General features: G+C 34.2%; 9 protein-coding genes and 4 pseudogenes across 9 annotated transcripts; 5 read left to right on the forward strand and 8 right to left on the reverse strand. All coding sequences in view use genetic code 6, as the record gives it.

Moving 5' to 3' along the window:
- Positions 1-93: 93 nt before the first annotated feature.
- Positions 94-441, reverse strand: SS50377_21302 (uncharacterized protein; the record flags this gene model as incomplete). The annotated part of the gene is made up of 1 exon (XM_067905238.1): positions 94-441. One exon carries the CDS (start codon positions 439-441, stop codon positions 94-96), a length of 348 nt encoding a protein of 115 aa, XP_067766555.1.
- Positions 442-691: 250 nt separating this feature from the next.
- On the forward strand, positions 692-1,126 carry SS50377_21303 (uncharacterized protein; the record flags this gene model as incomplete). The annotated part of the gene is made up of 1 exon (XM_067905239.1): positions 692-1,126. One exon carries the CDS (start codon positions 692-694, stop codon positions 1,124-1,126), a length of 435 nt encoding a protein of 144 aa, XP_067766556.1.
- A 3,104-nt stretch (positions 1,127-4,230) lies between these two features.
- Positions 4,231-4,587, forward strand: SS50377_21304 (uncharacterized protein; the record flags this gene model as incomplete). The annotated part of the gene is made up of 1 exon (XM_067905240.1): positions 4,231-4,587. The coding sequence occupies one exon, from the start codon at positions 4,231-4,233 to the stop codon at positions 4,585-4,587; it is 357 nt and encodes a 118-aa protein (XP_067766557.1).
- Positions 4,588-4,824: 237 nt separating this feature from the next.
- SS50377_21305 (Hypothetical protein) lies at positions 4,825-5,077 on the reverse strand (annotated as a pseudogene).
- A 104-nt stretch (positions 5,078-5,181) lies between these two features.
- On the forward strand, positions 5,182-7,085 carry SS50377_21306 (Glycerol-3-phosphate dehydrogenase; annotated as a pseudogene).
- Positions 7,086-8,112: 1,027 nt separating this feature from the next.
- On the reverse strand, positions 8,113-8,649 carry SS50377_21307 (uncharacterized protein; the record flags this gene model as incomplete). Its single annotated transcript, XM_067905241.1, has 1 exon — positions 8,113-8,649. One exon carries the CDS (start codon positions 8,647-8,649, stop codon positions 8,113-8,115), a length of 537 nt encoding a protein of 178 aa, XP_067766558.1.
- Positions 8,650-8,727: 78 nt separating this feature from the next.
- On the reverse strand, positions 8,728-9,564 carry SS50377_21308 (uncharacterized protein; the record flags this gene model as incomplete). Its single annotated transcript, XM_067905242.1, has 1 exon — positions 8,728-9,564. One exon carries the CDS (start codon positions 9,562-9,564, stop codon positions 8,728-8,730), a length of 837 nt encoding a protein of 278 aa, XP_067766559.1.
- Positions 9,565-10,882: 1,318 nt separating this feature from the next.
- Positions 10,883-11,202, reverse strand: SS50377_21309 (Hypothetical protein; annotated as a pseudogene).
- Positions 11,203-11,818: 616 nt separating this feature from the next.
- SS50377_21310 (uncharacterized protein) lies at positions 11,819-12,394 on the reverse strand (the record flags this gene model as incomplete). Its single annotated transcript, XM_067905243.1, has 1 exon — positions 11,819-12,394. The coding sequence occupies one exon, from the start codon at positions 12,392-12,394 to the stop codon at positions 11,819-11,821; it is 576 nt and encodes a 191-aa protein (XP_067766560.1).
- A 235-nt stretch (positions 12,395-12,629) lies between these two features.
- Positions 12,630-12,950, reverse strand: SS50377_21311 (uncharacterized protein; the record flags this gene model as incomplete). The annotated part of the gene is made up of 1 exon (XM_067905244.1): positions 12,630-12,950. The coding sequence occupies one exon, from the start codon at positions 12,948-12,950 to the stop codon at positions 12,630-12,632; it is 321 nt and encodes a 106-aa protein (XP_067766561.1).
- A 1,181-nt stretch (positions 12,951-14,131) lies between these two features.
- On the forward strand, positions 14,132-15,742 carry SS50377_21312 (Hypothetical protein; annotated as a pseudogene).
- On the reverse strand, positions 15,607-16,095 carry SS50377_21313 (uncharacterized protein; the record flags this gene model as incomplete). The annotated part of the gene is made up of 1 exon (XM_067905245.1): positions 15,607-16,095. The coding sequence occupies one exon, from the start codon at positions 16,093-16,095 to the stop codon at positions 15,607-15,609; it is 489 nt and encodes a 162-aa protein (XP_067766562.1).
- A 3,495-nt stretch (positions 16,096-19,590) lies between these two features.
- SS50377_21314 (Transmembrane domain-containing protein) lies at positions 19,591-22,164 on the forward strand (the record flags this gene model as incomplete). The annotated part of the gene is made up of 1 exon (XM_067905246.1): positions 19,591-22,164. One exon carries the CDS (start codon positions 19,591-19,593, stop codon positions 22,162-22,164), a length of 2,574 nt encoding a protein of 857 aa, XP_067766563.1.
- Position 22,165: the final 1 nt, after the last annotated feature.

Below are 22,165 nucleotides of genomic sequence, written 5' to 3' on the forward strand. Positions count from 1 at the left end.
ACGAACTAAAAAGTATGAAATAAAATAGTGTAGTTTTTCTATCTGTATTTGACCGCTAGTAAGGAATTAGCAATATATAATACTACTTAACTATCACGCATTCTTAGTGAATGTATGAGGTTCCTAAAAATACATTAGCTCATCCGCTATGCATGATCCCACGCATCCCTATCGTTACTAGATGCAATAAGTAGCATCTTCGGCTGACTTTGCTGCCCTTTGGTAAAACTCATCCTAGTGAGTCGTCGTTACCATTTAAAACTCATCCATCCCTATGCTTCGGTGTTAATAAACATACCAAGTGAGACTGCAGGCTATCATTTTTGATAGATTATGCATCATCCGGGTATTAAAGATAGAATACATACAGTCTTCGGCATAGCCTGTGCTTGTATTACTAGTGAGAATAGCCTTCTTAGGCTACTGTGTACCTGGGCTCATAAGTGAATATATATTAGTAAGTATAGTAGTATATTATATAAGTACAATAGTAGATATATTATATATCCTTACAAGCACCACTCCCAATGCATATATACTACTAAACTCCAATTAAGTTATTACTATATATACTATAGTATTGCATACTCATCAATCACTACGCCAGTACCACTCACGCCTACCGTGGTGCTATCTATGGAAATACTTGGGGTACCAGTACTAGTGATACCCACTTCAGTAGCAGGCAGGTATGCCAAATCTGAAGGTTAAGCCATTATTCACTATGCCAACAGCCGCAACTCAGCCTCGTAGCACCAAAATGTGGAAGTCCTAAGCTAGCATAAGTTCAGTCCTATTCTTGCTAAATTATGATATTGCTACCTCGCTGGGTCCTGACTACCGAGCTAGCGCTATGTTCTTCACGCCTAATAGCCACATTTTCACTTGCCCTGTCCGCTCCCAAATCTCTAGATTTCGTGCAGCTCATGCAAACTTCGCCCCTAATAAATTCCCTTCAGTGTAAACTTCGCTCTCGCGCTCTCGAGATTCCATGCAGTTATGGACCAAATTTCCGCTGAAATTTCACGAATTTATCAACTTTAAATCGGTGCAATCGGCGTATTTTGCAGAATTAAAAACCGTACCGCTTTGGGACATCTTGACGATGCTGCTTTTAAACTTCTGAGGATCGGCTTGCAGGGTGCTTTGGATTTACTCTTGGCGGTATCAGGCATGATGAAATAGTGATAAATGGAGGTATGATAGGTACATTCGATATGTAGTGGATAGCATTAGCCAAATGGTGCTTGTGAATTGTCTGGGGAGCATCTTCAACGCATTTTGAAAGAATAGCATTTTAATTAAATTTAATGTATAATAAAATATGAAATCTCGATTTTTAAAGCGCTTCCGCTATCGATGAGAGGCTCGACATTTAAGACTTTAAAATTACTGCTCTGATAATTAAAATTATATTATATGATATATTATAAAAATAGGCATAGCTAGTGTTATTATATAGGGAAACTCAAAGTATGCATATGAAAAGATTTAGTTATATTTATATTTACTTGTGTAGGTTTTTGTTTACTGAGTATACAATATTAGTATTTAATATATATTGTAAACATTTAGCATTATTTTAGATCAAAAATTCAGGTTAAAACTAAGGAGCTCTAAATATTTGATATTCTTATAATTCATAGCATATTTGGGACTCAAAACCAGAATCTTATATCCTATGGAATGCATTAGCAACAATTTAGTGCATAGTGCTAGGGGTAAATTTGATACTGTGCAGGATTAGTTAAGTTAAATACATCATGTCTAATACTGAGCAAACGATCTTTATCTAAACTATTATTGTAATTATTACCAACTGCATCGAAATATACTAATTATGGGTAAGCTTTTAAATCTATTTTGTATTTAGTTTCTGTATGCCAGCTAATTACCTACTGTGCGCCTTGCTAATATATTATATATCTGCATAGTTATGAAATACCTAAATAGTAAAATAAGCGCTCTAGCAGCCCAAGATATCAGGATCACTCCTCTCAAATACATAGAGTCCTGTAAAACCACATGAAGAATATATATAGTAAGATCTCTTTACATCTCTTGGCGAATCTCACATCCTGAGCACCTACTGATACATCTTGCACAAATAATTTCACTTGCTTTTATTATTGTTACTCTGATTCGCTCTGCTAACTCCTATCTACTAAAATAATAGTATATCATACACTATCATGGATGTTCCAAGCCAGAGAAAGTAGATACTAGATCGTGCTATGTCAGCTTTTGGCAACAGGCCCCTATTTTTTTCAAAACATAATTAACAGGAGGTTATTAATTAGGATCAATTAAAAGGGATTATTGCTAGCGGAGGCAAAACGAAGGACAGTAACCTCCTATTGGGCTACTGATCCCTAAGAGGGCCATGGTTAATCGTAACTAAACCCTGGTAATGATAATCTATCTGAAATGTTCATCTTTTACAAGTAATGTAATTTATAAAGTTCAATATTGACATACTATATAAATATTACTTATTATAAAATTTTAACAGATTTTAGAAATGATAAAGTACCATTGCAAATAATAAACTATAAATATTTTAAATTGGTTTATTAAGATTCGTATGATCCTATCAATAATTAATAGCACATCCTTCCTGAAGTTGAATATAAGATGTTTTATGATTAGTTTAAATTACAATTCGATAAGTATACTATTGATCCAACAGTAAAAATATAAATTTGAATGCATGTTTCAGCTATTAAACAAAGATAGATTTGGAGATTACAAAAACAACAGTAATTATTAAAAGATATCTTACAAGTGAACTTAATTCAGCTAAGTTCTTTAGACACTTAAATACAGTTTATATAAAATCAAATTAATGTGATGAAACCATTAGTATCTTAATATATAAAAGTTTAATGCTGTAGCCTTTGAATCGATATATATTTGTTTGGAAAGATATGACTAACAGAACTAATTAAATATCATTTAATATTTTAAATTAAACTGATAGTAAAAGAGTTGCATCACAAGCAGAAGTTTAACAAGAATCAGTTTATATCTTTTGTAAGTTTTTGCTAAGGTGACATTCATTCATTTAATTTATTATTATTTTTGCTTCAATTAAATATATGGAGTACAATATACAATCAGACGAAATTCAATTTTTGATATAAAAACCAAAAAAAATACTTGGACGTAACCGTCCGGATCCCAGGAGGTCTAAATTGAAATAATGATTATGGCTATTTTGGACTTATGGGTTCAGCAGGAACAGTCAAAACGTATTCAATGAATAAATTAAATTAAGCATATTAAGATTAAAGTAAACTATCAAAGTATAATTCAGATGACCCTCATTTAAATAATAAAGATATAACTCATACATTCTTCTTAGGTCCAACTATCGATTGTGATTAAACTTATTAAATATCAAAAAGCAAAGACAATAGAATTAATATACCATTTGTTGATTCGAATGGAAGGACTTCAAAATAAAAGTTATTAATGTTATGTTAAGAATTATAGAAAATGAAAACTATTATAAATCTATCATTTATAATACAAGAATAAATATGATCTCCTTTAAAAGATAAAGAAATTAAAAAATAGAGATCAAAAACTATTCTTTCAAGTTTTTAAAAATATACTTTCACAATTCGAATGGGTAAAGCAATATTATTAAGAATGTTTAGTTTTATAGAAAGATTGTTTAGGTGATGATGTTGATTAGTATATATAATTGCTGTATGAATAAATTGGTTTGCGTTATAATAAATATTGGATACGAAGATAAAAAATAGTTTTATTATTAGATGACTTGAGTGGAAGTTCAGTATTTCAAACTACAACTGAATCTGATTTCTATAAACTAATTTTTTAAAGAAGATATCTTGGAATTTGGGGGACCATTTCATGTTTGCATTCTATTAAGAAATTGTATGGACCTTTTAGATAGTTGTTTACAGCTTTCTTGTTAATGAACTGTCTCAAGGAAGAACATATAAAAGATATCTTTAAGGATATTGGAAGGATAACAAGTTAAGAATTCGAATCAAAATAGTTTATTGAATTGTATGATAGATCCATTGATTATTTTGGAAACGACTATTCGAAGAGAGGCTAATTCAAATATAGTTTTTTATATATAATTATTTAACCAGACCCAATGATCTTTATAAACTTTGATAAGCAAGTTAAGTGAATATCTGTTAATTTTTATCTATATTTAAAAGATAGTACCTTCATTTTTTAACCAAAGAAATGGTGAAGTTCATAAACGCAAAACTGCTGATTGAAGAAAAAGAGATGACCTAGCTTTCATCGAATTAGTAATAAATAATGAACTCATAAAGATAAATAAGAAAGCTAGTACTAAATAGAAATTTGAAAGTAATAACGTATGTAGCAAAGTTGAATAAATAAGATTGCTTAATAAAGATAGAGAAGTAATAGTTGTACTACCTTAAGAAATTGAATAATGGAACTATTATTATACTCCTGATGTACTTCGCACTAAGCAATACTATAGCAAGTTTGTAATAATTAATAAGATTGAAACATATCACTTTGGCTCATACTATAAACAAATCTAATATTTATTAACTAAAGATGAAGTGAAAACTATTTAAAATATTTAACCAGCTTCAAGACAACTATATTTCTGATTCAAAAGGATCCAAACAAAAAAAACAAAAGATCAAGTTCAGGAAAAGTACGAGTAGCCAGGGTTTAGAAAATCATTCTGACGAAATTTTCTGTTACTTAAAATTGAGTTCGTCACATCGGAATCTATTAAGTTAAACAATAAATCAAAGAAAAGAATTCTAATGACATTAGAAGACAGCGAATGAATCATCACTTTACTAAACTGACTGCATACTAAACTAATTCATCGCATGATATTTTCCCATAAAGCTCACTGCACTCAACACCTCCAATTTTTTTTTGAGAATTATTCCTCCAATAACAGTTATACACTGGGACTTGCCAGCTAAACTGCATACAAGGCTCCACAGACATGTGACGGTGCATTCCCACCGCCCGCATATTTTACGATATTCGTTAATGAAGGATTTACCTTTTCCGAGACTTTCTGAGCACAGTTCATTTTTCAAGATATATACAAAATATAGCAAAACACATTTTCCGAGTAAACATTTACACAATATTATACATTAATTCTTATATATTATCCCCTGCCACATTTGAAAAATGCTTTCCCTGTCATACGAGATCTCGGAATCCAGTACTACGATTTTCGTAGCATTCGCGCTGCCCCCACAGTTGTTGCCAACAGATATTGAGATCACGCTCACAGACTCCTAACTTCGCTGATCGCGCCCTCGCACCAGCTCGTGCTGGACTTCGCGCACCGCGTTTCGCCCAAAAACTCGGTATGCAGGGTCAAGAAGCAACAGCTGATGCTCGAGATCCAGAAGGAGGTGGACGGGAGCTGGGGCGAAATCGTCCGGTACCTCGCGCAGAGCTAGCAGCTCGCGGTCAGGAACGCCGCGTTCCGGCATCTGCACAGATGACGTGCCACTCGATGAAAGCAAGGAGACGCAAGATACCAATTGGAAGCTGATGTTCACCTGGGCCTTCCGCGCTCTGGAACGAACGGTGCTGAAATATCTCGACTGGTGCTACTGCAGCGTACGACCACGATACTCGGAAAAGCGGATCTGGTGCTAGAAAATAGCACACGTTAGTAGTGAATTCTGGCGCAGTGCATTCACGGCGGCTTCGGGCTCTGCAAGTGCAAGCAGGAGCTCACGGGCCAGAGTATGCGGAGCTGCTCGAGGCGGACTGCCTTCAGTCGAATTCGAGCATTCTTATGCACTCGTTCGTGTTTCAGTGCACAGAAACTGGCAGCGGGTACACAATTTCGACCGTCACGAGGGGCCTCTGTGTGCGGCACTTCTCGGCAAAGGTGTTGATTTCGGGAGCGGCTGCGGTGAGGGGGAGCGAGCATTCAGGTACTCGGCGCAGCAAATGATCAACATGGACGGGTAGCCGCCTGGGAAGAACGTGGAATCCTGGGTTCTGGCGCTATCGGTCTGACTATGGCCCACAAGTGCACTTTGGAGGGCGCGCGCTTTGGGCGTCTACGGGCTCTTACCGCGCTGCTCTGGCCTTTAGCGAAATATCGAATAGTGCTGAACAGATTTCGGAATTCCGCTCCATCTGGTAATCACGGCTGTAAATCTAGTTGGGGAAACTCGGGTTACCGCGGTGTACCTTGCTCCAGTGGATCCTGTAACTTTGCAGCCAGATCTCACGAAAACTACAAGGCTCGAATGCGGCTGTTTGTCACTCTCGGTTGGTCTTATTCCTCAGGATAAAGTTGTCGTGACTTTGGGTGGAAAAGTTAATCCAAAAACCAGGCCTATAGAGGCTGGTTCGTGCAAGCTTGTTAGCGGGCGCTTCTTTCAGCCGGAAATTGCATTTAGGTTCATAATTTGGTGGACGATGCTGCCGAAGAGGGCCGCTCTTCTTTTGGAAACATCTGCAGCCCCCGGTACACCGGTTGTACTAGCTGATGAAAACATATTGTTCTCTGCGCCGCAATTCCTTATCAAAGAGCTCGATTCATAGTCAATAAGCATGCGTGTTAGCAAGGTTATTGGGAGATGCAAGTTGCGGGAGAGACGGAGGTTGTTCACGCAGTCCCAGCAGAGATGCTGCACGTTCGTATAAAGTAATAGGTTAGTAATGTACCTGTCGCCATTGAAAAGTTTGAAGAAGTGGCGATTGATAAATCTCAAAGATAGATCACTTGTGTTGTATGTCCCAATGGGTATAACATATTTGTAAAAATCGGGATGCCAATGAGATTGAAGAGATCACAATCAATTAATGCAAAGGTGGCATAAACTACGCTAAACCAGAAATTGTGGAACCGTTTAGAACATTTTGTACATCTACTGCAGTTGAGAATGGCGAAGCTGTTAGACTTACTGTATAGCTTTCCAAGCCTATCCCTAAAAATGAACGCATAGAAGCAACTAAGAAACTAAGGTTAGCGTGGTAAAGGCCCCAATTATGATGTGCGATGCCGTACTTAAGGGTATTTTCGGCTCAAAGGTTGTAGCTTGCGCAGTGTCTTAGAAAAGTGACTCAGTGCTATGTTTTTCGTTCATGCTTAAATATTCAATCCGCTTACAGTAATATGCGGTAAACCAGCAGAAAATTAATACGCTGCTGAATTTAGGATATTCCAGACTATCTAATTATTTTAATAAAATTGTATTATAAATAACGCATTACTCGTAATGTTGCACCATATACTGTGCTTAGTCTGCAATCTTGTCAAAACTCATCTTTACCAATAACTATTATAAATACATTAGTAGTCGTCACCAATATGCATCTGTACTAATTACATTAGTATTTACATTCTAATAAGCCTTAACATTCTTGAAAAGGCATTCGTACTGTTTCTAGACTAGTGCTCTTTTGTTATATAAATATGTTACTATGCTCGAACATTCCCACACCATACAAATTGTTAGTAATGCTCATATACATTGCAAAAATCAATTAATTTATCCTAACATAAATTTCATATTAGAAGAAACCCAATCCAGTTGCGTTAAATACAGTATTATACGATAAAGCCTATGAAATGATATGCAAATAATACCACTCTATATATCTCTCTACACATATTTAAATGGTATATACTCAAAATCGTGATATTATTAAGTACGAAACTGTCCAAAAATACATCACTGCTATGTATTACAAGTTTTTGATCCATTATAGTTTGTATCTAGAACTCAAACTGTTTCAAGAATATTGCTTGGAAAATGAAATTGTGCTCAATATTTTTGAAAGCACCAATGGTTATTATTTTACATTATTAAACGCACAAATGGGTGCATAAATAGTTTGGCAGTTATTGATAAGCTTTTGAAAAATTTAGGTTAAATTATTGATATATAGCGTTTCAGATAACGTATTTCGTGGATATAACTATTATGAGTAGTAGAAGTCGTTGTTGCGTCAGTAATAATCTACCGTAGGTAAAATAAGCAATGAGTTTTATAGTTTGCATAGTTTATTACCTCATGTATGCGATGACTTAATAGGCTAAAAAAGACTAGTGACGATGTTTCGGTATAATCTTTTTAAATATTTCTATCAATAACTATTATATAGCAAATAAGTATGTTCCTTCAATAGCAATCTCTCCAAGTATAGCTATTTCATGTAATAGGATGCTATATATTTATATGAATATAATTATATTAGAGTACCTAAATTTAATTATAAAAATTTCAAAACCTGCATACTATTATCGAGATAATATGACATATGTAAGTATTATTCTTGTTATTCGCGATTTGAATTTGAATTTCGCAATTATCGTAAGACTATGAAAAACGCAAACCTGGTTCTAAGTGTACTGATAGCCTTGCCAAGCCTGATCAATACACCTCTAACTACAAAACTGATCCAAATGTGAGATTATATATTTTTCTTCCTTCGCTACTGCTGACAGTTCTATCTGTCCAGCCTACTTACTGGTACTTGTATACAAAGATAAACTGCGTGTTGCTTGGTATTCTAGGTGATTGTACTTGTATAGTTGATATGATTTCTTATTATTCGCCCAATTAGCTTTGTACTCGACAATGTATTATCAGTCAGTTCCGCTCTAACCAACTTTATTGGCATGGCCCTTGGAGTCCATACTTCCAGCTGCTCCTTGCATGACAAAATTTTATTTATTTCCTCTTTCGTAGTAGCTAATATTCATATATATTTATGGTCAATATGCTTCTTTATAGATCTAATATTTCTTGGCACAGTATCTTGTACCGCTAGATACTGCTCGAGGAAAGCTGACAACCAATAGACACGCACTACCACCATACGGCAGCGAAATTATATATTTCCTCGCTTTGAGATGCCAGTCGAGAGTCTGTGTATGCGCCTCTTTACACAATCCTCTATCCTGATAATTTGCAAGCTTGCAGGCTGTGCAGTCGCAACACTGAAGAGCTAGATCTTATTCTACGCTAACATACAATATAAATTGGTATAGTAACATGCTACAACTCCTACGTGGCGGTTTGTGTTCAAAAACTTGAAAAGTATATGAATGCAAGTCGTTTAAAAGTTTTAAATAACATATAACTCCTCAGAAGTACTACAATATACACTACCTGCTGCCTATCTACATTTGCCATGTGTATCTTCATCTACTGCACTACTACATTATCTGCGTTGGTATTCAGCATTCCTAACCACTGTCAGCGGATGTAGTCTGTAATTTTATTAAAAGGCCACGTGTATCTTCGGAGGAAGAAAGGCCATCTCACAACAGTCATCAGCTACCCGCTGCTCAACCCATAAGTTGTGTACTATGCATGGTATGCTGGAATTCGTTTCTACAATAATTATGGATTTCGCGCTGTCCAGTTTATTGCTGTAATATGCTTCTGCGTCACGAGGCCTCCTAACCAGATTCTCTTCCACTATTATGGTAATTTGACTTACCTGAGTATCATCATAGTATGCCTGTAGCATTATTTCTTACTTAAGTTGTAAGTAACATAACTGCAATTAGGCGGGTGAAACTTCCTGCATCCTTTGATAACATCATTACTGATCGACCGATCGCCAAATAATAGTTTCAGATGCACTAAGTATGAATATGGTCAGGAACGTCACATGGTGCGTCTTGTATATCGGTTTTACCTCCAGAATCGAGGTACATTCCAGGAGGCGAGAATTATAGGAATTCTAATCTTCTAATAATGCGTAGCATGCTTAGTCATTATATTAACTCCTTACGCTATCGCAATACTAGCATACGGAAACAAGTTACTGTTGCTAGAAATATTTGTCTGCTCTATTAACCTACAGCTACCTATGGCAAATAGTTTACATGACTGTGTTTTAAGTATTACGAACGATATCCAGCTATTTTGATCTGTCAAAGTCATGTTACATAATCATAACACTGACGGCTAACCCAACCTAGAAGTTATAGCCAGCCCCAGCCAAAAAATTAAAGGGACTCGATACCTTAGTAGTCCCAGGAACGAAGATCTCTGCTAATGGCGAAAACTGCAGATATAATGTGTCATCATTAATATACCATAAATCAGCTCTATGCAGTATGGTGCATTTGCAACCACTTTAATCAGCAAAATACACTATCGTGTTAAATCACTACTCCTTCTAATTGAAATTGCAGGCACCAATATATTTAAGCTTAAATTCAGCACCACTATCCTAAATTTTTTAAATTTGCAGATGCGCTACTGGTCCAGCACAAAATTGCCATACCGCTCTGTTAATACTCCCGGAGTAGTACATGAAGCTAGACTTTCAGCACAGAAATTTCATTTTTCAAAATAACATGAACCGCACATTTACCTATTTTGGGTATCTATATTGTACTTCAGACCGGCTTGCCGGACCAGCTGTCTTTTATCACTTGATCGGCAGTTTGAGTTAAGATGGTAAATGCGCTTGAAACGGAGCAAACTTTTTTGACGCCATAATGGAAATATGCGCCATCTTAAGACGCAAAAAGGCCAGTGCAGAAGAATGTTTAGCACACTCGACCAAGGATATTCATCATTCTAAATCGGAAACAAAGTTATGCAAATGCTGCATCCAATATTTAGCAATTGAAGTACTGGAAGCAGAGTAGTTCTTGTAAAGTGTCATTTAGCCAAAATGTTTAAAAATTATCTGAACACTGAGATGTTTTACAGAGGTTCGACCTATTCTTAAAAACTTACTTATTTAGGAATTCCTTATTTCCAGCTTAAGGAAGCCGTTCAAAATTCTAGAATATGATATATACGAAACGGTTAATATAAATAAGCAGTTATTTAGCCCACCAGTTTCCCATCCAGTGACCTCAGGCAGTAGAACAAATAAACCCTCACTTTCACTCAAGAATTATCACGTGGACGACGCCTTCCTCGATGGCCACTATAACAGCTTTGAGTCGTGTGAACGTTTCCAGTAAGTTCCTTTGGATTCGTAAATAGTCTCGAAACAATCCTCCTTAAAAGATGTTCTCTACCTTCTCGTAATAGACATTTAGTATTAATATTTTACGTTAAATGCAAAAAATCCATCATCAAATTATAGTAACGCGCATGCTGCATCAAAAACTTTGTCTTCCTTCTTTTGCAGGAATTCGATATCGCGCTCGGAGAGTTTGCTTTTATACGTTTCGATTGCACTTTTGCACAAAATTTCGTATTACGATTCAGTGTATTCAACCTCAATTTCTGACTGACTGAAAGCTGGAGGATTGAACTGCTCATGATCAGTGGTGAGCTTGCAGACTATTAACGTTTAATCTACAACCTACACTGGGAACAGATGTAGGCGTGAAAAGTATGTGAAAATGTCAGTAGCACCAATGTCAGCTTCGACCTCTTGGTATCCTTGATAGCCTAGTCGCTAAAGAAGGTTTTGTAAGTCACCTTGCTTTTGTCTGTACAAGAGTTTACTATTTTGGCGAGCTCTTTAAGAATCAGTGGTGGTAGCGTATGTTTTCTGTCCTAGAGGAATTCAGTAAATTTGGGACCCAGTCGTGAGTCTGTAGATGAATGCAGGTCCTGGCTTCTTCTACTTTCTCCTGAATATCACCTAATGGCTAAACAGATATTTATACTCCTCAATAAACTAGTGCACGTCTATCTGACAAGTCTATCTGTACAAATTTGTCATTTGACTCGAGTGAGCCTTGGAACTTTCTTAGATTATAAATATTTTAAGACCATCTTTTAGTCTTTAAACGCGTCTTAGATAGCTTGACCTTCCTTTAAGACAACATAAACCTGCTTCTACGTGTGATCCATGAATACGTTATTCAAGATAATTTTTAGTTTTTCGTATGCATAGTCTTACACAGCGAAATATGTTCTTTCTTCCTTGACACGTAAATCAGTGTTCTCTTCTATAAGTTTATCTTACTACTTTTTCCGGTTCTATTATTATGTTGCATCTTTGCATTTTTGCTTTGTTTAGCTAAAGCTAATTGGCTTGCTTCATTCTCTTTGATAATTTCGCTCAGTTTTTCAGTTAGGGATTTATATTCCTCCTTAGAGCCACTAAACCCACCAATCTAACCAACTTTAGTCAATAGTATATCTTATTTTTGGATCTATTGTTCTGCATATGCGTATTTCTTTTCTGCCTGCTTCACCATAGCAGTTACTTTTGCAACGGTCTCAGTTTTTGCGTTTTATTTAGATTCCACATCTAAGAGTTAAGCTTTCAGCTTTTCCACATTCACAGTAGCCTTTTCAAGGTCAACATATACTTGTTTTCCTCTTCCTTTAATAGCTTCTGAGCCTGCAACTCTCCTTCTTTTGTAATCTTCCGCCTTGCTTGATTAGGTCAATTTATGGTACTTATCCCGGGTACATTGGTGGTTTAGAAGCATATGTTAACTCCAGTATCATTTGACTTATTGAAAACTGACAAATTACCATGATTACCAGATTCTAGAAGAAAGTTGAGACTCTGAAATTGGCGTTCCTTAACAAATGCTAGTGCACTGATAGCATATCATTGTACAGTACCTCTTAGTTTGTTCTTCTGTGGTTCCGAATAACGATATCAAGTAGTCTGGCATTGCAGGAGCGGGGTTGAAAAACAAATTTGAAATTTGAGTCTTATCACAATAGTAACAATTGCTATTTTTTGATTGGGTTTTAGTAATTCATTTCCAGTAGCGTAGCATAGCAATTGGCTGCATTTGCTATTGCATGCTAAATATAGCTTTTCATGTTCCGCTTATCTGCTAACTGGAAGAATATGTCAAAGGATTGTTGTAGAAACATGAAAGTGGCACCCTAAAATAAAGTTTACAAATTGTCATAAATTGTTTTTAGGGGAGTGGTTATATCGTAGCTGGTGACATACACCGGGTTAAAGTATATTTCTAGAAACTGCTCATATTACTTAAGCTCCCTCATAAGCTTATTAAGTAGTAACATAGGACTGTCGCTATCTATATTCAAATCAGAGCTTGTACTATCTTAAGATTCAGAGCTTGTACTATCTTACGATTAGGGCAAGATAACTGCATAACAAGAAATATTGCCGCAGAGATTTCAGATATTTATTACTGTTTGAAGAAACACAGCATCTGATCGATGCCACTTTTTTCTCTAGAGTCTGTTTATACTACATCCGATTCTAAAAGTCTTAGACTTGTCAAGAATTATTAGCTCGCTAAGAAATTTAATACGAACACCACATCTCGATTCAGCGATGAGGAAGACGTGAGATGTAAATGTTTATTAAATTCTGCAATTGACTACGCTCTAACAATACCGTTGGTCACTAATTTATTAACTAGTTAGCTCCAACTAATTACCTTATTCCATTATGAACAATGAATTGTAAATTTACATATGAGAAGAAATCTAATTCAAAGGAATAGACTTTTAATTAATAGTTAACTAGAATTATTGTGTAGAATTGAAAAAGTACGTATTTGCACCCTCATTAATAATTATCTATGGGCACACAAGGGGCATAGGAACTGCAGCTCTGCGGCTAGCTCTGGCATCATCGTGAGGTAGAAGTCCTTGATGCTCATATTTTTACCTTATCTTTTACCTATTATATCATAGAATCGTCAGTTTAGGTGTAATTCGCATATCCTGTAGTAGCTTTAGGTCAGACAAGAAGGGTGCATTAGGAGGTCCCAGGATATTAGATTGAGTATATTGAACTTAGCCTCTACTGCTTTCAGAAGTATAAATAAATTAATTTTATCTAATGGAGTTTATAAGTGCTAGATCGGTCCCAGCTGACAAAAAGTTACAGTTACCATGCGTTATTATTTGTATTTCTTGATAATTTAAACTAGAACTTAAGTCAAATCTTATCTAAAAAATAGAGTTTAATTACACAATAATTTATCAAACGAGTTTGAAGAATCAATAAAATAGCATAAAGTTTGTAATTAATTGAATCAATACCTGAAATCTGTGTGGCTAGTTGGTTTAATTCATTGCGTAAGATAAATTTCTCCAAAATATAGTCTCCATGCTTCTTGGATTATAGAGCATTATTAGAAAATGATATAATTATTGCTTGAAAACAGCTCTATTTGGATATTCCTTCAAATTTATCATCATTTCAGAAAAAAATTTATGGTTAATAATTGATGTTTTTACATGAATAAAGTTTGGGGAAGAAATAACTATTAAATCTACTAAAGCAGATGCATTGTATCAATTAATAAATCATAGTAACAAAGCTATTTGAAAAAATATTCTTCAACTTAATCAGAATCAAGTATGGATTTTATTTTTTAAGCAAGCTTTTCTTTATGTTTAGTAGACTTTAATCACATTATAATCTACAATTGTATTTTCATCCAGCCATTTTTATATTTAGGGAACGTGTTAAGTACCTGTGGTACCTACAAGTATTTTTAAAACATATTCAATACAAGATCTAGCCTAATCAATAAACTTGTTCATATATTAATCAACAAGCTATACAATTATTTTTTCGACTTGATAGTAATTATCTTTCTAATGATTTAGGCATTCGTCTACTAAAACGATTACTTTTTGCGTTTTATCATACTTCTATCCTTGAATAAATAATTTATAAGATTCTTTTAATTCTTTTAATTAGATACGATCTTTTTCATTTAATCCTTTTTCATAATAAAATTCGTAAGGTTTATTATTAGTTTAAATTCTTGTTGCTTCGCAATAAGCCGTAGAATTTATTTAAAAAAATTATCTAAAGATATATTTTTAAATGTATTAAAGTCTGTTTATCCACTAAAATATTGATCAAATGCACTTCTTATTTAATTAGTTTAAGCTTCCTATTAAAAACATTGGATATAAATATTAATTTTAGAAACCAAATAGGATAGGTAATTGTAGCTATAAGTCCCTAGTTTAAATTAGACATAGCAATAGTTTCAATAGATATATTTGTACTAGATGCAAAGATATTCTTGAGATTATCTCCTAAATTAATAGAACTTCTATTATATAATGGTTGCAGTTATAAATCTGAATTCTAATATTAGTGTCCTATATTTATTAATATGGGAATTTGCAGCCCCGAGAACAGGTTGAAGTAGAAGATGGTGTGCAGGGTGACGGTTTTCCCGCTCCTCGAGCTCTGGCTCAGAACCGCATTATCGAGGGGGAAGAAGGCTGAGAACACCGCAAAGTACTACGCCTTGAACAGGTAGGACACGTCGCACATTTGCTGGAAGATGAACTTGTTGGTATCGTTAAATCTAATATTTTTAGTAAATGCACTGGGAGCTCAAAGAAGTTTTAAAAATTTGTCGACATAACAGCATCATTGTAAATTTACTGATTAGTGTTAAGAATAGATTTACCAGCCGACTAATAAATAGTAGCAGGATCTATAGCGTTTGAATATAACATTTGCTGATAAATAAGGTAAGCACTATATCCAAATATCATGGGCAGTAGATGCGCATATATTTTAAACTTATGTAATGCTATACCAATTATTTGCAGGATAGCCTATTTCTCGACAATGCTAAAGTTAGATGGTATTTTAAACTGGGCTAAGTTAGTTTGTAGTCTTCGACTTAGTTATCTTTTTCATTCTAATCTTACTACTTACTTTCCTTTTTACTCACAATACAATTGGAAATAATTTAGAGTCATTGCTGAATTTTTAGAAACTATAACAATCTCGTGATCTGATTTCATGTTTCTACTTATACCTCTGCTAGTTTTTGTATTTCTTCATCGCCTATTACTTAATATGATAAAACTGAAAATCCCATTTGGATAGATAGTGAGACCAGGTTAGCCAGTAGTCAGATACTGATACACTAGGATCCTTCAGGTCATCTTGTATTATGATCAGTTGGATGTCGCTTCTGAGTAGCAGGCCTTGCCTGTGCTGCCACATGAAGAGGTGGAGTAGGCTGAGGTTCACAGTATCAATGGTTATCTTCAGGTAACGTACAGTATCGTCAACTTCGCTTATCTTAAATTAAATTCCGATAAATGAAAACACCACATCCTATTGAAGCTCCAGCAGATCTTTGTCTAGCGAGGAAAAAGTGAGCTAGGTAGGCTTAGCTTCTGCCTTGGTATTCTAGTCTTGATCGGTCATTTAAGGAGGGATAATAAAATTTATATCTAAATATTATTAATTAATTATAATATAATATATTGTATAGAATAATATTATGCTTATTCTGGTAGTGAATATGAAAAATACCATTCACAAATAATTCAATCAAATTATGTCATAAATAATAGACATATATCATGTATAGTGTAAGAAAACATACATAATATCTTCTTTCATCAAGTATCAGATAAACTTTTAGTTTTCATTTTATATGCTATGTCTGTGTTCATAACGTATTGTAATATGCTACAGTAACTAAACTGATTGATAATATTGTAACTGAAATATTGTTTACCAAATCATATAGTCTAATATCACTATTATGAAATATTCTCAAATATTAAATTGAAAATGAATTACGCCAGATAAGAAGCACTATAAAATATTTTCAACACAATAATTATATTGCTTACGCAATAGTAAATTATAGAATATTATGATTATGTAAAACAAGAGCAGAATAACTAATATTTAGTTATGGCATCGGCCAAACATAAGGTAAAATAATTTTTCACTACTCTTAAAATTTCTCCGTATGTTTCAACATTTATATATATTCTCATTTACTGGATAAAAAGTATTTCCTGCTCTCAAATAGTATTATTATTTAGATTATTCTAAAGTTTTTTGAGTAAATTTAGCTCTAACACCCTGAGATAAATTTAAGCATATTATTAAAGCAATATTAGAGTGAAATAACTTCATAAATATTATTAAAATGATTATTTTTATTATATTAGATTTGTTTAGATTCAAATAGACTATAATTAGAAATATATTATGATAAGTATGTGCAATATTATTTCTTATCTCATACTAACTTTGTTACTTATATAAAATATTATATTCAATATAGATTATATTAATATAAACATCATAACTTGTGTTTCTGGTGAATTTCTCGTTACTTTTCATTATAATGTGATCCGATATTCAGCGAACATTTACCAGTTATGATAATAAGCTAATTATTAATTAATTAATTAATTAACAATATTCACTGTAATATCTACCTTCTACTATTTCTAGACTGTTTATGCATGTTATTGGCCAGTTTTCATCCTGGAAGAATCAATAAGGACTATCATATGGTATCATTTTTCTCATCTTGTATGACTTTATTTTTTATAGTTACTGGGAATATATAGACCATAGAAGTCTCCTTTAGATCAATTTTTTCAGAATAATGTATGAAAATTATTATCCACCACTGCTTATTTTCCCCTTAGAAAAAAGCATAATGCATTATGAAAGTATCTTTAAATTAAACAGATGTATCAATATATTATGAATCGATAAGAGCTATCTGGTTATTGTATGCCTTGATTATTAAAGAATTAGATATTTTTAAATAATTTAAATATATTACTATTTAATTTTAATAATATATCTACGTTTCGTTTTCATTAATTTTGAATTATATTTATTTAAATATAATATATATTCAATAATAATATTTAAAAATAATAATTAAGTATAACTCAAAACAATATTTAATTAACTTCAATGATAAAATAACCTAAATTTAATAAAGATTAAAACCACATTAATTTAGCATAACAATTTAAATTAAAGTTCTTGTTATATATTAGCAATAACCATATTTTCAAGATGTTAATTTATAAAAGCCTAATTGAAAAAATTATAATTTATATTGTTGTTTATGGGTCTCAAACTGTGATAATAATTGATACTTAGTATTTGTAATATTTATATTTTATCAATATATTTTACTATTATCAATTATAATGTTTACTAATAATATTTCAATATTTTCAATTACTAATTAACATTTGATTCGTTTACAACTACATTTTAATCAAGAAAAGAATCTTTAACTCTATATTCTGCTATCTATATTCCCTGCTTAAATATATATTAAAAAACTAGGAATTCTTATTACAATCACTCAAAAAAGATTAGCATCATATTTGATTTTTAAATCAATCATAGTAAACAATAACATTTAATATTAAATATAAATATTATTTTTTTTAACATTTTAAAACTTATTGTTTATTTACTTGTTTAAAATATAAAATTTACTATTCATATACATGTTTATACATAAAATAAGTAATACTTTAACTATCTTAATACATACGATCTTAGTATAATTAGTACTGTTATTCATCTTATTTAGCTAATTTTTCATTTTCCAAAATTATAATCATTTATTCACTCATTCTTATATATTTTATTACATATAATTACTAAATATAAACACTTATACCAGTCATGTAAATTCAATAAATGTAAACTGAGCTGTTTTTCTATTCTGTATTGCTCTAAAAATCTTGTGTTAATTGAAATAATTAGCCTCATCACTATGGATATTATGTATATATATGTAAATATCCAATACTTTGTCTAAATTATATATGTTAACAACTTTGTCATATCGAAAAACTAACCATTCCATGAACTGTCACCACAGAGTTGATCTGTAAAGTAATATTATCTCTGGGACTACTGATAATGTAGATATATTTGGATATAATGGATTGTGATGGAACGTTTTCAAACATAATTGATGTGGATATAGTAGCTCTGATTAGTGTAATATCCAAAATTGTTATCATAAGAAGAGTAGCCATATCTTTTGGTTTGGGCCATATAATAAATTATTAGAATTAAATGCTATATGTACTTAATGACATTATACCTGCACCAAATTGAATTTCTAATTTCCGTCCGTTTTAAGATGAATTGGATCTATATTAGAAGTAAAAATGTTTTGCTTCTTTTCCAAAAAAATGTAGTAGTATGTATTTAGTACGTATTACATACTACTAATATATTTATAATACTAATAAAGTTTTTCTTTTTATTTGTTCAAGAAAAAATAATATTACTTATACAACATCATACGGCTTATAAATGTGGTTGTCTTGCTTGAGATAACAATCATAATGTATGTTATGATATAGACTTATATTTTAAATTAAAATATTCAATCATTAGTTAGCAAAACGCATCTGATTATTCAAAAATAATGTGAATATTATTTTCATTGACATTTTATTCAGAGACCCTAGTTGATACTGAAAAAACTTGAGTATAAAAATTTGTTGAGATAGATGCTGCTTATTAGTATTAATAGAATGTTGATACGTCACATATCGTGAGATTCTTAATTTTCATAATACTTATGGTAAAATATAATATATCTTACGCATAGAACTAGAAAAATAGAGATACTGCCTAGATTGCACTCAAGGAAACTGCTTTTTGACTGAGAATGGACCACTGTGCACGAAGTGTGCCCTGGGCCTTATTGGCATATAGTGCGACTCATGCGCTGAAGGTTTCGTGTAAGACTAGGCTAAATGCTGGCCAAAGGTGGGGCAAAACGATTGTTATCTAGATGAACTGTAAGCGCTAATCTGCGTTGGCTGTGCGGCAGACTACCTGCTCATCGGCAGTTCGTGCCTCGAAAAGTGCACGCTGCCAGAGTGCACCGGGCGCTGCTACATGCTACCAAACGACTACAAGTGCCTCGACTGCTTTCCAAATTTTGTGCTTTACGAAGAAAAGTGCTACGAGCAGGACTCGAACCCCCACGGGGTGTGTTTTACGACAGAAACCGAAAAAATCTGCTCCTGCTACGAAGGCTACAAAGGACCAACTTGCGACGAGTGCACCGAGCTGTAGCTACGAGATTCGTGCTATATTGATGCAAATATTCCCACTGGAGACTGCTTTCAGAATGCCGCAGACCCCTCCGATCTGTTCTGCAGCGTTTGTGCTGCGAACTTCGCCCTACCGCTCTGCGACAAGTGTGCGGAGGGCTACGAGACTGATTTTTCAGGAGTCTGTTAAGGCTGCTCGTCTGGGTATTTCAGCTCAAACTTGCTCCCAGACGACCAAAAACTCTAAATTGGAGAGGAACTCTGCCTCATGGCATGCTAAAGCTGCAGCTACGGCGTCTGCTTCTACTCTGGAAGTAGGATAGTTTGCGCGAGCTGCCAGATCGGCTATAATCTACAGGATTCGTGTTAAACGTGCGATACCGGCTTTCTGAGTTTCGGAGTATCTTGCATTTAGCAAGTTAACGAGTCCTGCGGCACAGATTGGGATGGAAATATTTACTGCTTCGAGTGTGGTAATTTGCAGCAGTCTTTTAACTGCTAGCAGTGCTCAGTTCAGTTCAATTTCCAGGGTGTTTGCAAACAGCACGCGAGCAATTTCGCCGATTCATGCGCGCTTGAGGGTTCCAATATAGTATGCGCAGACGGAACTTGCAGGAAGTTTGACAAACTGAAAAATATGTGCGTGGAGTGCGATAGCACGTTGGTGAACATTAAGGGAAATTGTGGTGTTCTGACGGTTCCATAGAATGGGAAGCTGCGGGGCCGGTGCATTGCGTCAGTATAGCGTTTCTGGTGCGATTAGTGCGATGAAGGATGGAGTGGAAATGTGTGCTCTGAGTGCGCGAAAGGCTACATGCCGTGCAAATGCACGAGTGGGTTATTTGCGCTCTGCTGCTGCAAAGTCGAGCTAGGGCTGAACGGCGTGTGCTATAGCAATGAGGCTGGTCGTGCAATTTGCGTTTCTTGCAGCTCTAGGTACCAACTTAGTAATTAAGAATGCGTTAAAATTGGCCTGACCAAGCAGTACGTGCTTAGTTTTTTTGTTCCTGCCTCACTAGGATTACTAATTTTACTTGCTTTAATTTTAATTATATTTTTAATTGGGAAGGAAAAGCGAAAAGATTTGTAAATTTTTGTCAAAAAGCTGGTTAAGCGCCTCGGAGTTCACCTTATATTCGTCATACTATCATAGATTTTAGCTGTCATAGTAGCTATATAGGATGTCTACATAGATGATTTTTTCATGCAAACAGCGGTTAGCATATTCTCGATGCTGCCATTTGCCTTGCTATTCGTGTTTTTAGCGCCTCCAGTATACAAGAGGTACTTTTTTAACATGGCGTCTCATTTTTATTTGTTTATTCTGGCAGCTGCTATCTAGGTTTCGTTTAATGCTGTTTAGTACCTAGCTGTAACAGATATTGTCTAAGACTTTGGAGAACAGATCTATAAACTAGCAGGTCCCCCAATAACGCTATTATTGTGCATATTTCTAGCAAGATTCAGATTCAAACCCCAACAGAAGCTAGCCCTGTTCATAGGCTTAGGGCTTCCGCTAGCAACATAAATATATTATGCGATCTAGGATTCTATGGCAGCTGGGTACTTTACTGGCTCCTCGGCAGGAAATGCTATCATAGGCCAAGCTATGGTTCTTCTAGCTATAATATTAAGCGGTACGTAATTTTATGTATTTGATTTGATTCTCGGACGATATGGCGAGGTTGGCGCTATTTACAGAATTTCGCTTTCGTCTTTCTGCATTAATGCAGTCGTTGGATTGTTATACCCTGGTGAAATATTAACTGCGATTCTTTAGTATGACATATTTTTCTCCAGCTTGCTCACCTAAATGTTATTTAACGTTGTCAATATTATAGTAATGATGCGAATATCGGCAGTTGAGTTTTCGATAAACCTAATCTCATCAGCAATTTGGGCACAGTTTATAGCAGCGGTAGGGGATTATTATTATTCATAAAATAATAACTACCTCAGTACGCCCATTCATGTTATTCTCCAAACTTTTGCTTTAGTTATTGTTTTTGTTAGTTTAACCTACTTTAATATCAGAAGCTCTTACTGGTATCATAGAAAGAATGTGAGGTAGGCAAAAGAGCTAGAAACTGAAGTCAGTGGAGTTATTCCGTTCATTAAAACCGCAATACTGAAGAAAAAGGCTCGATCATAGACGGAATCTGACTAATTTAATGATAACGTGGAAAGCTCCACATCCTAGACGAGACGAAACATAATGAATCTCGATGGAAATTTGCCAAGGAAAGGTACAAGGAAACCATTTATTAGCAGCAAAAACAACGTATTAGATAGCAATCAACTTTTTGGAACAAAATAATACAAATCTCAACAAAATTCACAGAACTCGCTTACTGGTATAGATTCAAAGCTTTAGCTGGCTTCCTTTGAGATACGATCGCCAAATCCTGTGGAGTGAC

Source organism: Spironucleus salmonicida, chromosome 2 (assembly GCF_000497125.1).
Source record: "Spironucleus salmonicida strain ATCC 50377 chromosome 2, whole genome shotgun sequence".
In the NCBI taxonomy this organism is placed as follows: Eukaryota; Fornicata; order Diplomonadida; family Hexamitidae; genus Spironucleus; species Spironucleus salmonicida.